We start from the raw sequence: 21,130 nt of genomic DNA, 5'->3' as shown, positions 1-21,130 counted from the left end.
AAATATCAAATAGATGTTGACCTTGTGGTACTCACAGTGCAGGCTATTCTGTTGGACCTGTTTGAGCTGGTCATTGAGACACTGTTTGTCAGGAATGAGCCGACCCAGCCACAGCTGAGAGTCCTACAGAGTAACAAGGGGAAATAGACACAACAGTGGGGAATGGTCTCAGCATTCAACAGGGTACGTCAACTTTTATTTGGTTTGTTTTTTTACTTTACACAGCAAACAGTGTCGTAACAATGTTTCTGTGTATTAGGTTTTGCCTACCTGCAGTTGCTGCTGCAGCAGCGTGATTTCGGCAATGCGAGTCTCCCTGGTCTGGTTGGTTTGCTCCACCTCTCTCCGCTGCGCAGACAAACGAAAGCGAACATCCTGCAGTTTGCCCTCCAGCTGGGACCTCTTGTCGTTCTGCAGAGAGGGAGGTAGAGGGGGGATGAAGGAAAGAAAATAGATTACTCACAGGACAAAACATTTGAATCACTAAAAAGGACTCAGACTTAAAAAAAAAGACTTGCAGTCAACTACAAAGGAAGGAATCTCTGTCTGTCTGTCCATTGTATGTCCTTTGATTAGTTTGTTAACCGTTCATCCGTTCCATTTCACACTTGGCGAGTGTATTGCTGGGGACCCAAGGACATGCACTGTCGAATTTGGTGCAGATGGACATCCAAAACGTGTAATATTAATAAACCTACAATAAACAGTGAACAGCAAACCAACAGGGGGCAGGGCTTCCCATGAGAAACAGCGAGCCAGCGGGGGGGTGGGGTCTCCCTTGATAGCAATCGGGCCCTTCAAAATAGGCATGTTTGGTGTGGAAACAGGACATGTGTAATATTAATAAACTTTGAATAAATAAGGAAAAGCCAGTTTATCCAAAAGCGAGATCTTGGTGTGTATTTTTCTCATGAGACTGTATTTCCCCGGTGTTTTCATATTGAGTGGTCGCGACTTTCACAAAACAGGTATGGTTTGAATGGGCACTGCACTAGTGTAAACAAATATGCCGATTTTGATCCGAGTGAGTGTGTGTGTGTGTGTGTGTGTGTGTGTGTGTGTGTGTGTGTGTGATATTGCCAAAACATAAAATCACAATACTGAATTGAATCCATGTTTTCTGACACCCAGTGTACACATTCCACCATTATTTTTTTTTGCTTAGCTGGTAGGGAAACAACCTTGTATGGACATGGTTACGCTGTGAGTTTGCAAATTTACTTTGAACTGAAACATTCGACCAAGCAGGGGGGCCCTCGTTAAAGTTGAGTCACAGTTAATAAGGAATATATCCATACTTACACTGACGTAGATGACAGATGTGGACTCAATGTGGTCAGGTTTACATGCATTTTTGACTAACTCCAATTGTGGTTCTGATGATTGGATCTACAACCCATCTCGGTGTGTGTCGTTACCAGTGCTTCCAGTTCGAACTCCAGGGTTTTCTTCCGGGCCTTCAGCAGCACGATGCTCTCCTGTTCCCTGTTCCTCTGGGTGAGCAGCTCCTGGCGCCGCTGCCGCTCCCACTCCAACTGCCGCTGCCGCTCCAGCTCCCGCTTTGCAGCCTGGACACACACAAACACACGCACGCACGCACATGCACACGCACACGCACGCCTAACGATATATCTTGGCATGGAACTTCCCAGTACAAAAATGTGACGATATGCATTGTAGAGCTGAAAAATGGATTGCAGCAACAATAATGTAATGTAACTAAATGTACTAATTTTGCATAATTGAAACACCAGGGAGCAGAATCACCAATCCAAATTTACAACTAACTATACATGAAAGACTAAAAAACTACAGGTACTCCTCACTTAATGACCTACCTGTTGAACGACTGTTCACACTTGCAGCCAGCTCTCATACCAGTCTGTATTGTACACTGCGTACAATACCGCGGCGTGTGCGCTGCGTGCGGGGCGTCTCAGTGTCAAGCATCTCTTTGCGCATCACCCTTTATATACGATATACACTGTATCCTTCTAATCTCATCACCATTGTCAGTCTCGTTCCCGCAGTCTGTCAGTATTCACTACACTAGCGTTCGCAATTGCCACGTCCCCTTAATGTGAAATAACACAGGTCCTCGCTTAACGACCTGGAACTAGGAACAGAACTCGTTAAGGGAGGAGTACCTGTATAAAAAAAACAACAACTAAAAAAACTATAATTATAGGAAATAACTTCCTCCTCACCTCTCTCCTCTCAATCTCTTTGCGCCTCTCCTCCTCCCTCTGTCTCTCCAGCTCCCTCTGCTTCTCCAGCTGCTTCTCCAGCTCATGCTGTCGTCTCCTTTCCTGCTCTAAACGTTCTCGCTCCTGGACGTATTCAAATGCAATAAGTGAAATTGAAAAATACAAAAGGTAATTATGATTTTATAAATCTAGTCTCTTGTTGCCACCTCCTTAAACACAAGAAATGAACTTTTATTCACAGAAATCTGCTGGTGACAATCAAATATTAGAATGCAATGTAAAGTGTATTCTATATAATTAGAGTTGGTGCTACAGATTCCTAAACTTCAGCACCGATCCAAACTGTTTCTTTGACTAAGTCAGATTCTGTTATTTTTGGGGGTCGTTGGAACATAACAAGTGAAGCATAATCCAAGAACGAAATGATCCAGAAATGCTGTAATTTCATAGCACTGCTGAGATGGCTCTCGATAACTTTTTGGCTCTCGAGATTTTCAAAGCTCGGCCATTTTGGGCTGGTATCAGCCGCATATCAGATATAAAAGTGGTGTGTCATACCTTCCTCTCCTGCTCCTCCCTCTCCAGGGTGGCTAGCCTCTCCTGCTCCTTCCTCTGCTGCTCCAGCAGTGCCTGTCGCCTCTTCTCCAGCTCCAGATTCCCCCGCTCGAAGTTCTCCCTCTTCTTGTCCTCAAAGGTCACTGCAGAGTGAGGGAGGAAAGCAGGAGGTCGAGGTTTTATTGATAGTGGATTAAAAGGTCAGAGAAAATAAGTAGAGGATAAGTGTTTGAGGATTTAACTTAAAGGGAGAGTGCTTGGCAAGTTCATTGGTTCCCAATGTGGGGTCCTTGGGGCCCCCAGGGGTCTTAAAGAGGTTGCAGGGGGTCCCCAGCAAAATGATTAATAGTTAAACTAACCCTAACCCACTAACCCTGACCCTAGAGAACATACAGTAATGACTGTATTGATCATAGTTTCAATGTTATCTCTGTAACTATAGAATAGACAGATATGGAAGTTTGGACTAAATCATATCTAACAATAATAATCTTCCAGGAGACAGAATATTATCGAATAGATAACATTGGCCAACCACCTGGCAGCTTCTTTTCCTGGTTGCTCTCCATCTCCTCTTCGGCCTCCTCAGGGACGCTCTTCTGGTCTGACTGAACACTGTCGCTACGCACACGCCTGAAAACACAAACATTCAAAGATTATTGAACCTACCTACTTTTAGGTTATTGAACCTACTTACTTACCTACAGCAGTAAAAGTAGAAAGAATAAAGGCAACAAAAAATAGGGAAAAAAAATAAACAATGGATAAAAACAAAAACACAATGTCGGAATAAACATGAGATGATGTATCAAAATGACACAAATATGACAGTTTAAAAGCGATAGACAATATATAGTTATGTTTACAATGATATATTGAAGGGGACAACTCTCTTTTTTTCCCCCTCAGGAAGGGGGATCCGAACCCCCCCCTTGTAATTTCCGCCCTTGGCCGTGCCTCGCTCATCTTTGCATTGAACAGCCGAATCCGATTAGAATGACAAAATTCTGAGTTGCGTACAGCCCTAGAAATAATTAATAATAATCGGAAGCCCCTCTCCCAAAACCTGAAGTGACGAGCAGGAGTGGACTCAGCGGAGCAACTGAAAGAGTTTCTCCAGAATCCCTTTAATATAGGTTGGAAGACAGCCAATGATGATAATTAAACAATAATTATTGTGTTTATATTTCATATCCTCCTGAAATTTTCACCAGCAAAAAAAAAAAAAATCTATAGAAAACCTAAACTCACGATGGATCTAGGGGGGGTTAGCTACTGTACCTGAATGTGGGAGGGAGGTAATCTGGTGGGAGTACAGGAGGTAACTGCAGACCGGACATGGCCATGTCGATGAGGTGCATGGCCAGGATGAACTCCTCAGCCGTTAGTTTTCCATCCTGATCAATATCTGACAGACTCCTGCATGGGGGGGAAGAAGAAGGGTTAGTATTGGGGAGATCTACAAACCCGAAAATGCCCTTTCACCGATCGAGGTCTCATTGAGCACACTGAAAGAGAGGAAAAAAGACAAAGATTTTTTCTCCTGTCATTTTGGCTCCATGTTGGCTATGTTTCTTAATCTTTTAATATTCATTCATAATTACCTGTCGACTATAATACACAGGGTTTTCAACATATAGCTACCAATATCAGTTTACATGAGTCAAATTTCTCCAGCTGGCAATGAGGATAAAAAGCACAAAATCTTCAATAACTTCAAAGTATCACTATCATTGTATCAGTAATTTATAATATAAGGTAATATTTTATATATTCCACATGTAAACACCGTATTTGTAATGTCTATAGTCGGCAGCCAAACGATGAATTTTTATTCTAATGAAAGAGCTGAATATGTTTTAACTCTTGGACCTGGTGAAAAAAACAAAAACAATAGATGTTTAGGAAAGCATCCACTGAAATGCACAGTGAAAAGAATGTACTGACGAATAAGACGCATAAACACGGCTGGTTGAAAGAATAGAAATAATGCATTGACCTCCATTCCAAATATCATCTTATTCTAGTTTGAAAATGATTTAATTTAGGGAGACATCATTCACGGACCATATTGAAGCCAGCTGCGTCTGAGGGAGGCTGGACTGCATCAGGATGGTGCGGGCCTGGGGACCTGGAACACAATGTCAGTTTATCAAAAACGGAGAAAAAATTATACTTTCAGGAGTGTGTGTGTGTGTATGTGTGTTTGATGGTGTACCAGTGAGGTGTCCGCTCATCATCTTGTCGTGGGAGTTGAAGAGCTGTCTGTATTTTAGCCTGGAGGATTGAGGAACTGCCCAGTCAGTGTGAGAGGGCGGTGTCTGGGCACTGTGGGAGGAGGGCAGGAAACAAAACTAAATTATATTTGATAGAGGAGACCGAAGGAAAGCTGAAAAAATGGAACAGTACATCAGACACATCTGGTTATATGACTGTATCTCATTAATAAGCAAGTGGACATTAAACAGGGTTCATTCTGGCATTACAAAATGAAATTCAGGGATTTCAAATCCTTTTCTAAGCACAGTTTTTTATTTTCAAGGACTCCAATATAATCTTTATTAATTAAAATATAATCAAATCTTAGCCTCATTGTCTATTATATCTATTAGTATATCTATACAATCTATACATCATAAACATATCTATACAAACATATTTATACAAAATAAACATTTCCTTGGAATAATCTATGTCGGAAAAGCCATTCTGGATTTTTTAAAAATACATTACGATTTGAATAACAAAACCAGAGGGAATATCACAGGTTTTCAATGATTAGGTTTTCTTTCCAATGACTTTTCAAGCACTTTTGCACAAAAGGGAGCATTTTCAAGACATTCCAGTACTTCCAGCACCTCAAGGACCTGGTAAGAACCCTGTTTAAAAGAACATTAAAATAAACAAGCTTTTCTGTGCAGATTTACAGGGACATTTCCGTCTCACAAAAGACATTATTTGTGGTGCATATACTCATATTTGTGGTCTTTCTGCTAACGGGACCTACCTAGCAGCATCAAACGATGGCCCCTTCTGCAGCTTGGAGCGAGAGAATGACGAGGACTTGTTGATGGCGGAGACTGGCGGAAATGGAGACAGGGAAGAGGCTTTAAATCCAAGGCCGTCTCGCAAAGTAATAAACCATCCGTGGGGTAGCGTTGGGACGCAGTCCAAGGCCACAAAGAACTCAAATGTATTTCTAGTCTCCTATAATGATATCGATATACTTGCTTTGAGACCAAAATAGCACAAAGGTATACAAATGACAAATCCTTAACTATCATTGTAAATTGTGTATAAAGTGCATCAGTGGTGGCTCTGCATTGACCGTTCTATGGGTGTGTCTGCATATGTCATTCACCTGGGTGGGAGAAGCCTGTGATGGGCTGGATCATCCCTGTGGGAGGAGCTCCGTTGGCGATGGGCGGGGGGAGGGGAGGTGGTGCGGATGAGATGAGGGGCGGAGAAACGCCCACGGGTAGCGAAGGTAGGGGGAGTGGGGGTACGCCAGCTGCTATGGGAGCTATAGGGGGCAATCCTGTGGGGGAAAAGCCACAAGGTTAAGAAAAAAAACAACAAAGCTTTCCGTATCTTATCTTCAGTTTCAAAAGATAGGAAAAAAATGTTAATTTAGCTGTTACAGAAGAAAATCCAAAACTCATGGCTGTAAATCGTCTTATCTTAGACTTTCTATATTATCTTAACTTAATAAATCTATGATGTTGTCAATTCTAACTCACAATCAGCAATCAATTGTTTAAGCCTGTATCCATAGTAACATAGATTCACCTTTAGCAAGCTAGCTACCTAAGTAATGTACTCTATTGCAATGACACAAATGATGAGAAGCGAAGAGAAACGGGAGGCTTTACCCATCATCGTCTGGCTGCTATTTTCAACTGTTATTTTGGACTTTAAGACAGATTCGGCTAACATAGGGTTCTTCTTAGGATGTTCCTTAGTTCAGACACTTCTATATTAGTGAAATTGTTATTGTTTTTTCGGGGATTTTTATTTTTTTTTTTTCTCGAAGGCATTTCGCCGGCTGAAAGTGCCTTACGCACAGCAACCGGCGAATCCACGGACACGAATGAAGTGTCGTGGAGCAGGAATTAGTGAAAAAACATTATTATGAAGGAAGCGGAGCTGGGGTGACATTTGCGTGAGGCGTGTGGACCCGGTCACTCTGTACTTGTTCAACGTTACCAACTATCGATTTATGTGTGTATTCATATACACTCAGCGGCCACTTTATTAGGTACACCTGTTGAAATGCTTGTTAACACAAATAGCTTATCAGCCAATCACATGGCAGCAACCCATTGTATTTAGGCATGTAGACAGGGTGAGGATTACATTACATTTGGCAGACGCTTTTATCCAAAGCGTCTGATGACTTACTGAAGTTTAAACCGAGCATCAGAATGAGGAAGAAAGGGGATTTAAGTGACCTTGAATGTGGCATGGTTGTTGGGGCCAGAGGGGCTGGTCTGGGTATTTAAGAAACTGCTAACCTACTGGGATTTTCACGTACAACCATCTCTAGGGTTTACAGAGAATGGTCAGAAAAAGAGAAAATATCCAGTGAGCGGCAGTTGTGTTGCCAAAAAAAGGCCTTGTTGATGTCAGGGGTCACAGGAGAGCAGCAGAAGACCACACCGGGTGCCACTCCTGTCAGCTAAGAACAGGAAACTGAGGCTACAATTCGCACAGGCTCATCAAAAATGGACAATAGAAGATTGGAAAAATGTTGCCTGGTCTGATGAGTCTCGATTTCAGCTGCAACATTCAGATGGTAGGGTCAGAATTTGGCGTAAACAACATGAAAGCATGGATGCATCCTGCCTTGTATCAACGGTTCAGGCTGGTGGTGGTGGTGTCATGGTATGGGGGATATCTTCTTGGCAAACTTTGGGCCCCTGAGTACCAATTGAGCATCGTTTAAATGACACAGCATACTGTACCTGAGTATTGTTGCTGGCCATCCCTTTATGACCACAGTGTACCCATCTTCTGATGGCTAATTCCAGCAGGATAATGCACCATGTCACAAAGCTCAAATCATCTCAAAATGGTTTCTTGAACATGACAATGAGTTCACTGTACTCCAGTGGCCTCCACAGTCACCAGATCTCAATCCAATAGAGCACCTTTGGGATGTGGTGGAACAGGAGATTGGCATCATGGATGTGCAGCCGACAAATCTGCAGCAACTGCGTGACGCTATCATGTCAATATGGACCAAAATCTCTGAGGAATGTTTCCAACACCTTGTTGAATCTATACCACGAAGAATTAAGGCAGTTCTGAAGGCAAAAGTGGGTCCAACCCGGCACTAGCAAGGTGTACCTAATAAACTGACCAGTAAGTGTAGCTTCTTACCTGGTAGATGTCAGCAGATCTGTTGGATTGATATTTTACCTCCGATAAAAATAGAAATCACAGAAATACCACAATTACTCTACTTTCTAACTTATAAAACAAAGGGACTGTTAGCTCAGCTATTTAGAACTGTTATTTAGAACTGACCTATCTCAATAATTCCACTTTTATGAAAACATGTATATTCTTACTGATAAATATATACTTTTTTTTTTAAACAAAGATGTTGTGTGTCGATGACGCTGTTCAACATTCCCTCAAAACACCAGAACAATGCAGAGATTGCCTCATTCAGCATGGTGTCAAGTGGCCATGTGGAAAGTAGCCATGTGCCTCAGTTGGTCCTCCAACCTATTTGCGTTCTTCATAGTTTGCCACACCCTCGTCATTAACAAGTCATAGCTTTAAAAATATTGACTTGATTTGCAGAAGTGACACCTTGTTTTGAAGCGCTGATTCTCCACTTTCAAATGAAAGTGAAAAAGGTAAAACGGCACCAAATGTACCTAAAATCTGTGGTGGGTCACATATGTCCAACCAGGCTGAAACTATCTGGAAAACATACTACAAAGCTAGAAACACAGTTAAGGGGACGTTTAAACTGCTATGTAACAAGGATCTTGTGTTTTAAATCTCTCTACCAAAGGATTCACATACGGAGTAGATATTAGTGAAAAACCAAACTGTGACCCGAAACATTCAGTTGGTCTTGGTGAACTGAGACGTCACACATCTCGTTCAAATATGAACGAGATGAGATTTAAAGTAAGATGCTTCATCACGCCATCATATTATTTACTATAAATGTAGAAGCAAGATTCTGATTGAGAATGTCCAGTTGGACCGTGTCCATTGGGCGGCGTGGAATTGGTCACTCTGTAGTCTTTAGAAGTTACCAAACTATCGATTTACCTGTTCGATTGATATTTTAAATCTGTGGTCCACATCACTTCTCCGGATTAATGAAAAAAAAAAAGATAGAAAATAATCCTTAAAATCTTGTCAGCATGTCCCTCAAAAGTGATGCCTTCAAAATCCAACGTTGTGTGGGAAAATAGAAGCCGTGCAATGGTAATTACACACAGAAATATCACAATGTTTGTCGTATTTCATGGAAACTGGATTTACTGAAAATGTAATCAAACTAAAAAAAAAAATTCAGCTCTATTTCCACAGACAACAGAATGAGTTTTAACAATGACAATTTCTGGCTTACAGGCAAACATGGACGGTTGTTTTAAAGACAGGAGGGTTGCGCTGTGTAGCCGTTGCTCTGCGAGACAAGTAACCAGGACACGACCAAGACCATGTTGAGTTTCAGAGAACCCGGGAAACTGTAAAATGCACCAACACAACTAAACTGAACGCTGTGTATTGCTGCCTGCTGCTATATTTGTTATTGTATAGTACCGTGTATTACATTTTATGAAGTTTTCTTTTTCAGGTCTTTTTCATTTTTATCTTTTTTATTTTGTATTGTTTTTCTGTTAGTTATTGGATGTATCTGTTATTTAGAATTCAGTTAACCATTAGGTTTATTTTGTATATTTTCAAATATTGCCATTTTCTTTTTTTTATATTTTTATTGTATTGCTTTATGATTATTATTTTGCTTATTGTGTTGATGTGAGCTGCTGGGAGATTGTAATTTCCCTTCGGGGATGAATAAAGTACCTACCTACCTAGCTATCTATACCGAGATAAGATGGCCTGAAATCTGTAACATCCACCCACTACAAAAACACAGCCTCTACCAAGTTGGCGTAGGCCGTTTAAAGCGTGCAGTGAGAGACTAGCGACTCGACCTCAGACTAATCTGTTTATGTAAGTGGAGATCTGGTGAAAAATCATGGGCGTGCTGCTGCAGGAGACAGAGCAACATCCCTATTACATTATGAATGCGTGATTAGGTTCTCTGGTCCATTAGGAGGTTACCCATCCTGGCGAATTACACGAGACGAACACAGGACAGATTGAATAATATAATGATGGAAATACAAACACAAATGTCTGGCGCTTACCAAAGCCAGTCTGCAGTGGTAAAGGCAGGGTCGGCTGCTTCATGCTGGAGGGCAGCACGGGGGGCAGAGGGTGACCCTGAAGCTTCAGTTTGATGAGCTTCATGGCAATGGAGAACTCATGGATGTCCATACAACCATCACTGTTCATGTCAGCCAGAGCCCTGGACACACACACACACACACACACACACACACACACACACACACACACACACACACACACACACACACACACACACACACACACACACACACACACACACACACACACACACACACACACTTCAGTGCATCTAAACACATTTTGGCGACACAATAAAGGTAAGAATTACAGTATACAATATGCTTCAATAGTAACACAAATAATGATCCTATAAAAAGACCATAACCAGCTTCATCCAAGCGAGAACAATTGCTCACTCCAGCACAATAACCTAAAAATCACTCACAGGAAGTGATGCATCATTCTAAGTCTATTTCGATCCATGCAGTGATCGTTTTGTGCTCATGTGTTTTTGTTTTGAGGTTTTTCTGTTATAAAAGAGTAATAAATGTACAGATTACAGTATGACTGGTTTTGAGGCAAACATCTCATAAAAAGATAGGAGCCTCTTTAATCTATAATAATGTAATAACCATTTTATGTACTTTTTGTGATCGAGCAAACCATAACCCACTTGAATTTTGTATGTTAGGCTTTGTATTTAAGTCAAAAGTTTTGAAAAGATTGGCATCATGATCAGGGGATGGTAACAGTTTTTAATAGTACTTATGTGAGAAAGCAAGGAATTTAGAAAGCTGTTAGTCAAATGTGTTTTGTGTCAAAGAATGAAATATGCTCCACAGTTTGGTCCACATGGTCTGTATTCTCTAATTTCTTTATTCTTAACTCATAGAAAGACAACTCATGATGAACAAAACTAGTGGGAATTCTCCAAAATCACTTAAAACCATACTAATGCAGTGCCCGTTGAAACCATGCCTGTTGGTGAAAGTCCCAGCGAATCGCAGTGAAAAACACCGGGAAATACCCTTTTTTACCCTCACAGGAAAAAACAGACCCAAGTCGTACTTTTGGATAAACTTGCTGTTTGCTTGTTTCTTAAAAGTTATATAATATTAATAATAATGTAAAATACATGTCGCGTGTCAGCACCAAACATGCCTGATCAGAACGGGCTGATTGCTTTCACGGGAATCTACGCCCTCTGCTGGCTAGCTGTTTATTGAAAGTTTATTAATATTACATGTGTCGCGTGTCCAAATTGCACCAAATTTTAAACTGCATGCCCTTAAGTCCCCAGCAATACACCCGCCAAGTGTAAAATAGATCAGTGAACGGTTGTCAAGCTTTTTGTAGAACATACATACATACATACATACATACATACATACATACTCAGGATGCAACTGTACAATGGGCTCACGGTTCGGTATGTATCACAGTTTTGGGGCCACGGTAACGGAACGGTTCCGGTCTCTTTATATTTAAGAAAAAATATAAAACTCAATTAAAAAGTTAAAAGGTGTAAAAAAAATTTAAATAATAATAGTAAAATAACTTATTGAAATAAAACCTCACAGTCAGACCAGTGGGCGTGTGCCTTCGCTTTGTGAATCTGACGTGACCGTGGGTGCGCTCCTTTTCAGCCAAGGCACCTCCCAGCGATGGAAGAGCATAGGCTATATCTCACATGGAGGCGGAAACATGGGGTGTTTCTATTGAAATGGCTAAGTAGCTGCACACAGTCAAAAAAATATAGATCTCTCACGTAAAAATATAGAAATGCTGCGCGGCTCCACTTTACAAATTATTTCACTTCTACGCCAACTTTACAGTCACATGTCTCACCAGATTTGGGCCAGGATGGGAGGGGGGAGTCCCGACTGGAGGAAGAAGTTCCTGGCCTGGTCGCCTAGGAGATGCAGGAACAAGATATAACATCACAGGTCAGGGGTGGAAGAGTGGTCGGCTCGTACAACTAATTTCATTTGTACTTATTTAGTTGAAGCAACTTTACAAGGCAAAGTTGTAGGTAAATACTTTTAATTGTTAAAGGATAAGTTCACTATTTCTTTAACCCAGGCTTTCCTACAGGTCTGCAAAAAATGTATTGTATTTAGACAGTAAGGGGCAAGGCTGTGTGTGTTTATCACCTGTGATATATCCTGCAGCAGTGGGAGCGAGGCTGTGGAACTGCTGGTCATGTTTGGCTCTTTCATCCACCGAGATCAAAAACATATCTGATACTGGACCTGACACACACACACACACACACACACACACACACACACACACACACACACACACACACACACACACACACATAGGGTAAATATTAACCATGGGTCCAGAGGGTCTGAGCTGACCCCAAACATAGGAACAATTGCTGGTCAAAGAGGAAGAATGAGTAGAATGGGCGGAGGCTTGGTTTCATTTCCCGTAAATGTGCTATAGTAAATATGACGCATCGTAAACGGCGTAGTGCCGAGTCAGCGGTGGAAGCAGTTGGAGGCTGGCTGGATGAAGGGATGGGAGATTTCCATTTCCAAGCAGAGTCTGGCTGCATCTTCCACTAGGATCACCTATACATGTGGCTTGTCAAAAACCCAAGTTGCTGTTTTAGAACATTGCAAAGAATAAATTGCAGGGAGGGATTGATAGATCTTAACAAGATCTGAGGAATCAGAATGCTACAGTCCTTCAGACTGACCGTGGGAGGGCTGAGAAGCAGCTGAGAATAGAATCAAATGAAGCCCTTGCTACAACTACTTGATCCATTGTGATGTGAATTGGGGGTCTGACAGAATCATCCTCCGGGTTCTAATGTGGCCTGAAGCACATTGAAGATGTGTGCTATGAGTGAGCAGAGACGGTAGCGATAATGTCAATGATCTCCCGGGTGATAAACTAATATTTAGACGGTTTTATCACACAAATAAAGCAAATGGCGGTGCATTATTTACTTTCAACAGATCAAAATGTGCCCCTTTTGAAAATACATTGTTTGTGCAAATGTGAAATGGAGTCAAAATCACTTTTTTTCACTTCCTAAGGCACTAGTATAGATCGACACACTGCACACACACACAATGTAATTTCAATCCACATGTATAAAAAAAACTAAAAGTGGCATAACAGAACGTAGTTCATCTGTGATCCGTACAGGGCGTTCGGTTCTCATGTGAAACCATCATAGTGAATGTGGCAGTTCCGCCACCCACGGGTGGCGTGGGTGAAACGCAGTTCACTGACAGACGCTGAACAGAGGTGAACCACACCGATCGATTGTTTCCTTTAAAGCGACTGTGGCAGTTTCTCCTACCACACCGTAGGCCGAAGCCTACGTTCACCAACTCACCACGCAGAGAACGAAAATGTTTGAAACAGACTTTGACACAGGGTTGCTATACCTAAAACTACAGACTCTGACCCAGGGTTACTATACCTTAAATCATAAAAACACCACACTCTGAAACAGGGTTCCCATACCTTATACAAACAAATGTCCAAAAGAAAATAAACAGGTTCCCTTCCAGAGGACCTAGGTTCCCTTCCAGAGGACCTGGGTTCCCTTCCAGAGGACCTGGGTTCCCTTCCAGAGGACCTGGGTTTCCTTCCAGAGGACCTGGGTTTCCTTCCAGAGGACCTGGGTTTCCTTCCAGAGGACCTGGGTTCCCCGGAGTAGCACGGTCGACCGGTCTCGTTCCACCAGGGTGACGACAGACTGCCCCCTCCTCCCTTCCGGAGTGTGGGGCCTCGGGTTGCTGCGCTGGCTGGTGACGGCGTGGCCAGACTTGGCTGCTGCGGGGCCTGCTTGGAGGGGTAGCCTGGCTGCTGGGCTGCTGGATGGTCCCGGCGATGGCTGCAGGGCAGAGAAGCTAGCTGCGGTTACCTGTGGCGGTTGCTGCGCCGCTTCTCCCCCGGTCGTCCACTGGACCCCCCAGGTACTGCTGCTGCCAGTCGAGAGAGGGTTGGTCTGGCTGCTGAGCTGCTGGATGGTCCCGACGATGCCTGCTGGGCGGAGAAGCTAGCTGCCAGCGGTTACCTATGGTGGTTGCTGCGCTGCTTCTCCCCCAGTAATCCGCACGACCGCCTAGGTGCTGCTGCTGCCAGTCGAGAGAGGCTCCAAAGCGTCTTCGGGTGGCCCTTCTGTGTCCCTTCCCCGTGCCGGAGAGTCCCTGTTCAGGCACCAGTGTGGCAGTTTCGCCACCACACGCCATCCAAGTGGCGTTTTCAGGGCCCTCCGGCACAGAGACACAGACGGCAGGGTGTTGTTAACCCCAGTTTATTGTAGAGAGAAGGCTAGATGGAATTAGCCAGGAGCAGATTGAACATGTCATGACACAGGTTCCTATCCTGAGTGTGTGTGTGTGGATGGGGATTTTAAACCTTCTGCTCGTTAGCCCAACCAACGAGCGACAGGCGTAGCTGCTCAACCAAACAACACACCACAGTGAAATAGTTTTACTGCCACTGTTACTTTTTAAAGTAACAATTTCATAAATCTTGATGCAGAGTTGCAGTGATAAGAGAGGAGACAGATGCATGTTGCTGCTACTTTACGACATACCACAAAGCAAATGTTGCTGCTATGTGTCTGCTCGTCTGGCATATTGGAGCGGTCAGGTCGCTTGTAAACAACATACGACCATACAATGTGACAAAATCGACTGTAACTGCCTTAATTATGAACCGATTTTCATGAAATTCAGTTTGTTATAAATGTGAGAAATTGAACATGACACTGGAAATAAATCCACACCCAGTCACTGGGTGACTGGGTGCGGATCTAATCATACTTTCTCATTCACTCCCATGTTTAAAGGACAAAGGTATCATGCGTGCCTCATATCGCACTGATTAACAATTGAGTATTGAATGTTTTTTGTATTTTAAGATTTTATTTGAACATTGGACATCTTGAATGATGTTTTCATTTAAGGCCATGGGCAAAAGTTCCTTGCTTTTAAGAGTTCTACAGAATAAATGGAAAGCAAATTGAAGCAAATGTCTTCCTATATGTCCCCTATATGTCTCTCCCTTTTTTGCTAATCTGAACAATGATCCCATCCGTGACTCAAAACAGTGACACGATCCGAACGGGGAGTTTTGGGATCCCTTGCACCCCCAAAACTACATTAGAGAATCAGAATCTGAATAGTCTTTATTGCCAAGTAAGTTTACACGAACAAGGAATTTGACTTGGTGTTCGGTGCATACATAAAACATAAATGTAAAACAATACATAAAATATTTGTGAAATATATAAGAATATATAAATAAGGCTGTTTGGTTGTTTTTGTTTGTTTTTGTTTAAAAAACGCTGTATAGTTTATGCAGGAATGTGCAAATGTTCAGTCTAAAGTGTAACAGTATGTGCAATGTTCACGGATAACGTCCAGAAGAACGAGGAATGTGCGTTAATGTAACGCATAGACATAGCCATTCAGTTTAAGGCATAGTGGGGAGGGTAGGCCTTGTTAATGAGGCCAGTTGCAGAGGAGAAGAAACTGTTCTTGTGGCGAGAGGTTTTGGTCTTCACCTTCTCAGCAGAGCGAATGACACGCTGCAGTCTGCCCTTGCCCTTGGTGGTTGCAGCAGCGTACCAGATGGAGGTGTAGAAGTGCACCATCATTGTCTCTTGCAGGTTGAACTTCCTCAGCTGCCGCAGGAAGTATGTCCTCTGCTGGGCTTTCTTCACGATGGAGCTGATGTTCAGCTCCCACTTGAGGTCATGGGAGATGATGGTTCCCAGGAAGCGGCAGGACTCCACACAGTCGACTGGGGAGTCACACAGGGTGATGGGGGTGACTGGGGCAGCATTCTTTCTGAAGTCCACAACCATCTTCACTGTCTTCACAGCGTTGAGCTCCAGGTTGTTCTGGCAGCACCAAGTCACCAGATGGTCAAGCTCCCACCTGTAGGTGGACTCAACCCCACCAGAGTTGAGTCCAATGAGGGTGGCGTCATCCGCAAAATTCAGAAGCTTGACAGACTGATGGCTGGAGGTGCAGCTGTTGGTGTACAGGGAGAAGAGCAGAGGAAAAAGAACGCAGCCTTGAGGGGAATCGGTGCTGATGGTCCGGGAGTCAGAGAAGTGTTTTCCCAGCTTCACGTGCTGCTTCCAGTCAGACAGGAAGTCTGTGATCCACCTGCAGGTGGGTCAGGCACGCTCAGCTGGGAGAGCTTATCCTGCAGAAGAGTCGGGATGATTGTGTTAAAGGCGGAGCTGAAATCCACAAACAGGATCCTGGCGTACGTTCCTGAGGAGTCCAAGTGCTGGAGGATGAAGTGGAGGGCCAAGTTTACTGCATCGTCTACAGACCTGTTGGCTGTGTCAGGGGAACTGCAGGGGGTCCAGGAGAGGGTCTGTGATGGATTTGAGGTGGGAAAGCACAAGGCGTTCAAAAGACTTCATCACCACAGAGGTAATCATTAAGTCCTGTGGTCCTTGGCTTATTTGGGACTGGGATGATTATGGCGGATTTAAAGCAGGCTGGTAAATAGCATGTCTCCAGATGAGGTGTTGAAAATGTCTGAACACCAGAGACAGCTGATCAGCACAGTGCTTCAGGGTGGATGGAGACAGAGACTGGTCCAGCTGCATTGCGGGGGTTCTGCCTCTTGAAAAGCCTGTTGACGTCCCCCTCCAGGATCGAAAGAGTCGTCACCGTGGTGGTGTTGGTGGGGGGGGGCCCTCTGAGTTGAGTAGGTGTGAAGAAGTCCAGTTTTCTGCTGTAGTGGGGGAGGTGTATCTGGAAGGCTGGGGCTGGTGGTAGGTGTCACAACGGATGGTGTCAGGACTATCCCATTGCCTGTCAAAGCAACAGTAGAAAGTTGTTCAGGTCATTGGCCAGGCGTGAGTTGTTCAAGGAGTGAAGTGTTTTTGGTTTGAGGTTCGTGAATTGTGTGAACCCTTTCCAGACAGTCATTGGCGGAAAACTGGTGTTGGAGTCTCTTTGAGTACAGTCGTTTAGTAACTCACACCTCTTTGCTAAACCTGTACTTAGCCACTTTATTTTATTTTTTATTTATTTGTTTTACCTGTGCTGTCAGCATGCTGGGCATACAACACAGTATTTGTATGCCATTGCATCTAGGACAGAGTTCAAGTGGAGTTCAAGTTCTCAACCTGCAATGCAACTCTTTATTAATTCTTAAATCATCAAGAACTGCTGCAATAACTCTGTCCTGTGGATGACAAGAGCACAGTTTTAGGTTATAGAGAACCACCACCACCACCACCCCCCCTCCTCCTTGGAGAACTATTTATCATGTTTGGGTCTATAAACAACTGATCGCTACTCCAAGAGGGGGATAATCACCACAGGTGAGACAAATAAACATAAACATAACATGTATTGAAAAACAGTTAATTAGGTCCAAGAAAACTGGGACTAGTCATAGTAACCTGGCAGTAAATGAGGGAGGAAAGGAGAGGATTGCCACCAGGAGGGTGCTGGGGTACACTCGAAACAGGTGTGGTGGTGTGGGTGTGTGTGATGGGACTGCCTGTGTGTGTGTGTGTGTGTCTGTGTGTGTGTGTGTGTGTGTAAGATGTCCTCCGGTGAGTGTTCATGACTTATCCCCATTGGTACTGGTGTAGAAGGTTGGTATTATGTCGCGGCGCCTTCAAGCAGCAGAAAGGGCCCCGAAGCCCCCCCCGAACTCTGCAGCCTTGTAGACACCCTACGGCTGCAGGAAAGCCCCGAGCACCCTGCCCTGCAGCCACAGAAGACCCCCGGGCCCCCAGAGAAGCCAGAGGGTTGTGGAGCAACCCCCACGCCTAGCCCCGAGGAGCATTACCCAGTCCCAGGGAGCATGAGGAGACCCCGCACCCCAGGGGCGCACACATACAACCAACCCTCAGGTGCAGGCACAAGATGCAGCCACAGGCACAGAACCCGGGCCACGTGTGCAATGCCCCACGGCGACAGACCGACACCCCGCCCGAGCCGCCCGCCCCACAGGCGAGCCGGCAGGACCCCCATGCCCACCGACGCCCCACGCCCCGGCTGCGGTGGGGCAGGCTGACCAGTCTGGTCAGTCGGTGCAGTCCAAGCACGCCTGAAGATCCTCCACAGCTTCACTGGTCCACTTCTTAGATGTCTTCACCACAGGTTTACACAGCTTTAATTTCTGCCTGTATGCTGGAATCAGGTGGACTATGACGATGTCAGAGTTCAGTTTGGGCAGTTCATGGCTGAGGTTTCCTTTGTTAGTCGCCTCGGCCAATAACTAGGGAGTCCGGGTTTGTCCGTTCCACACACCGTATCTGGTCGGCGAGCATGCGCTGTGCGTCCCGCACGTTGGCCTGCGGTGGTATGTAAACACCGGCCAGAGAACAGTGCTGTGCTGTGCGGATCACTGTCACGTCATTACACCAGCTACTGTTAGTGTAAAAACACAAACCTCCACCTTTTGTTTTTCCGCCAAAGAGCTCTGTCCTGATCTGCTCTGAAGAGTTGGAAGCCTGCCAGCTGCAGCGCAGAGTCCGGTATCATTCTGCTCAGCCATGTCTCCATGAGCACAAAACAGAAGATGGCAAAAGTCTCTGTTCTTCCCCAACAGTAGTTGAAGTTTGTCCAGTTTGTTTCCCAGTGAACGCACGTTAGAGAGAAATATTCTAGGTACCAGTGTGTGATGCACTCCCTCTCCACTGGCGTTTCACTGCGTGCACAAAGGTGAGCGCACCTTTGACCAGAATGTTCAGTAATTCCATGGATGTGGCGATGAAAGTGGGAAATAAATCCACAGGGGTTGTAGCCCTGATGTTCATGAGCTCTTCTCTGGTGTACGAGCTTCCGGAATTGTCACAAAAAACTAATTTAACAAACAAAATGAAACATAACACGCATCGACACACCGAGGCGACCGCCATCTTGGTGATGGTGTGTTGGCTTTCTGTGCAGCTTCAGCACCGTTTCCCTTCATCCGTACTCAGCAATATGGACTCAGCATCTGTATTCAGCTGTTTATATTTGCTTTCTTCAAGCTGGTCAATCTAAGGCTGGGTCTCAAAATTGAACACTTTTATGACATTGATCAAATTGCATTGATAGTATTGGGTAACGAAGCCTCTCCGGCATTCAATACAGAAGCCTGATACTTAAGTAGTTTTTCTTTTCAGCATCAGTGAGAAAGAAAGTAAACCAAGGTTTGAAAAGTAAGATAACATTTGCCTTTAACTGAAAAAATAAGAATTGTTTAGGAACTAGGGATGTAGGGATGTTGATAATTAACTGTTTAACCATTAACTGACAATAAGGATTTTGGCCGAATAATACTATCAGTTAAACCATTAAAAAATATAATATATATATATATTTATGGAATTATGGAAAAAAAGTTTGTTGCATGGAAAAAGAAAAATAGGCTACACAATCACAACTTCTTAAATACATCTATACACGACTACGTGCAACGTGACGTCAACGCGTGGATGAGCTAATTACTGTCATCACCGCAAATAATAAAATATAGCTGCAGGCAGCAATACACGGGGTCTATTTAGTCATGTTGGGTACGTATTACAGTTTCCCAAAATTTTAGATACAAAGACTTAATTTCCCGCACTCTGGTGAATTTTAGTGCATGCGAATCACAAACTAATGAGCCAACAACTGCCTACTACAATGTACTGTTATGAACCTCAAATAAAACCAAAGGTGCATTTCATTAAGGAAGGACACCTTAAAAGGACTAACGTTTAACCAATATTTATTAAATAATTAATAAGTAATGTACTTACGAAGTAGAAAATGAGGTTTCGGCATCAGTTCATAAGTGGTGGGTGCAGAGTCAGAGACAGACTGGAACTAAAAAGCCCACCACAGCCAGCCTGTGGATGCTCCACCACCCCCGCCCCATCGACACACATACAAACACACCAGCCCTTGATACCACCATTTATAAGCATAGTGGATGGATACTCTAGGCTACTGTAACAGTAAAACAGAGATATTTTAAGAGCCAAGGTTTGTTGCCAGCAGGCCACAACTGTGAGGATAGCGTGATCGATTCAGGCAGTCAGTGTTTCATGTCTATATTTGAACAGGATGTTTAATCTATTTCAACACAGGAAACAAGTTAGATAATACCACTACCAATTTGATCACTTTAACATGGAAATTGAAAGATTTACTCTTCAGGGCAGGTATATAAACAATAAATAATTACAAACATCAGGTACTAACTGTACACATTTGTACTTCTTCACTTCTTCATTGCACTGCTGCCTCACAGCAAGAAGGTCCTGGGTTCGATTCCCGCCTGGGGCGCTGTTGGCACCGTGCTCCGGTGGGTTATCTCCCAAATAGGAACCTTTCTGTGTGGAGTTTGCATGTTCTCCCCGTGCTCACATGGGGTTTCCTCCACCTAACATCAGTAAGGACCCCTACCAAAAACATGCACACATCATCGTCCGACCAGCGATGGACATTTGGAACCAGGTCCCCGGGCGCGTTGTCGAATGCTGAGAATTGAGAATCGACATCTAACATTTCTTGATCCTGACTGCCCTATCAACAAGTACACATACGGCTCGTCACACACTGCTACTGACCTGTGAATGTGGTGGGGAACTGTGCCATGGTTTAGTCAGTCTTCAGATACGCAACACCTGAAACAACAGAAAGCAAACAATATGTGCTAATAAGTGCTTATCTCTTCAACTCATCTCCACGCTGATTCAGCAATAGAGTTTGTCAATAACCATTTCACAAGCACAGAAACTCAGAGCGTCAGGTGAAAAACCTTGGTTACTGAGAAATATTTTTTTGAGTTCCTTTATTGTTGTTAGATAAAATGAATATTAGAATGACACCTTTAATTAGTTTACTTGGACAAGAAACTGGGCAAGACTCAGTTTAGTGGACAAAATATGGGCGAAAGCACACGGCAAAGCAATTTATGCAATAGCAGTGCATCAACTTTCACTTATTGGATTGCACACCCATTTA

The 21,130-nt window shown here is 43.7% G+C and overlaps 1 protein-coding gene across 1 annotated transcript in view; it reads right to left on the bottom strand.

Annotated features, from left to right (window-relative positions):
• Nucleotides 1-20,841, bottom strand: part of itsn1 (intersectin 1 (SH3 domain protein)) — a gene marked incomplete at its 3' end in the record, with an annotated part of 55,313 nt that extends 34,472 nt beyond the window's left edge. Inside the window, exons 1-15 of the mRNA XM_080016892.1 lie at nucleotides 20,734-20,841; nucleotides 12,323-12,421; nucleotides 12,018-12,081; nucleotides 10,166-10,326; nucleotides 6,124-6,300; nucleotides 5,770-5,842; nucleotides 4,981-5,090; nucleotides 4,830-4,893; nucleotides 4,044-4,181; nucleotides 3,301-3,395; nucleotides 2,766-2,905; nucleotides 2,208-2,330; nucleotides 1,419-1,568; nucleotides 271-411; nucleotides 36-123 (exon numbers count right to left, since the gene is read on the bottom strand). Coding sequence (XP_079873018.1) covers nucleotides 36-123; nucleotides 271-411; nucleotides 1,419-1,568; nucleotides 2,208-2,330; nucleotides 2,766-2,905; nucleotides 3,301-3,395; nucleotides 4,044-4,181; nucleotides 4,830-4,893; nucleotides 4,981-5,090; nucleotides 5,770-5,842; nucleotides 6,124-6,300; nucleotides 10,166-10,326; nucleotides 12,018-12,081; nucleotides 12,323-12,421; nucleotides 20,734-20,761 — 1,651 coding nt within the window. The 5' untranslated portion in view covers nucleotides 20,762-20,841. The remainder of the gene's footprint in view (nucleotides 1-35; nucleotides 124-270; nucleotides 412-1,418; nucleotides 1,569-2,207; nucleotides 2,331-2,765; nucleotides 2,906-3,300; nucleotides 3,396-4,043; nucleotides 4,182-4,829; nucleotides 4,894-4,980; nucleotides 5,091-5,769; nucleotides 5,843-6,123; nucleotides 6,301-10,165; nucleotides 10,327-12,017; nucleotides 12,082-12,322; nucleotides 12,422-20,733) is intronic.
• Between the last annotated feature and the right edge of the window lie 289 nt (nucleotides 20,842-21,130).

The sequence above is a fragment of the Zeus faber genome (assembly GCF_960531495.2).
Source record: "Zeus faber genome assembly, chromosome: 16".
Classification (NCBI taxonomy): Eukaryota; Metazoa; Chordata; class Actinopteri; order Zeiformes; family Zeidae; genus Zeus; species Zeus faber.
The sequence above is the reverse complement of the archived record's forward strand: the minus strand, read 5'-3'. Positions and strand labels throughout refer to the sequence as shown.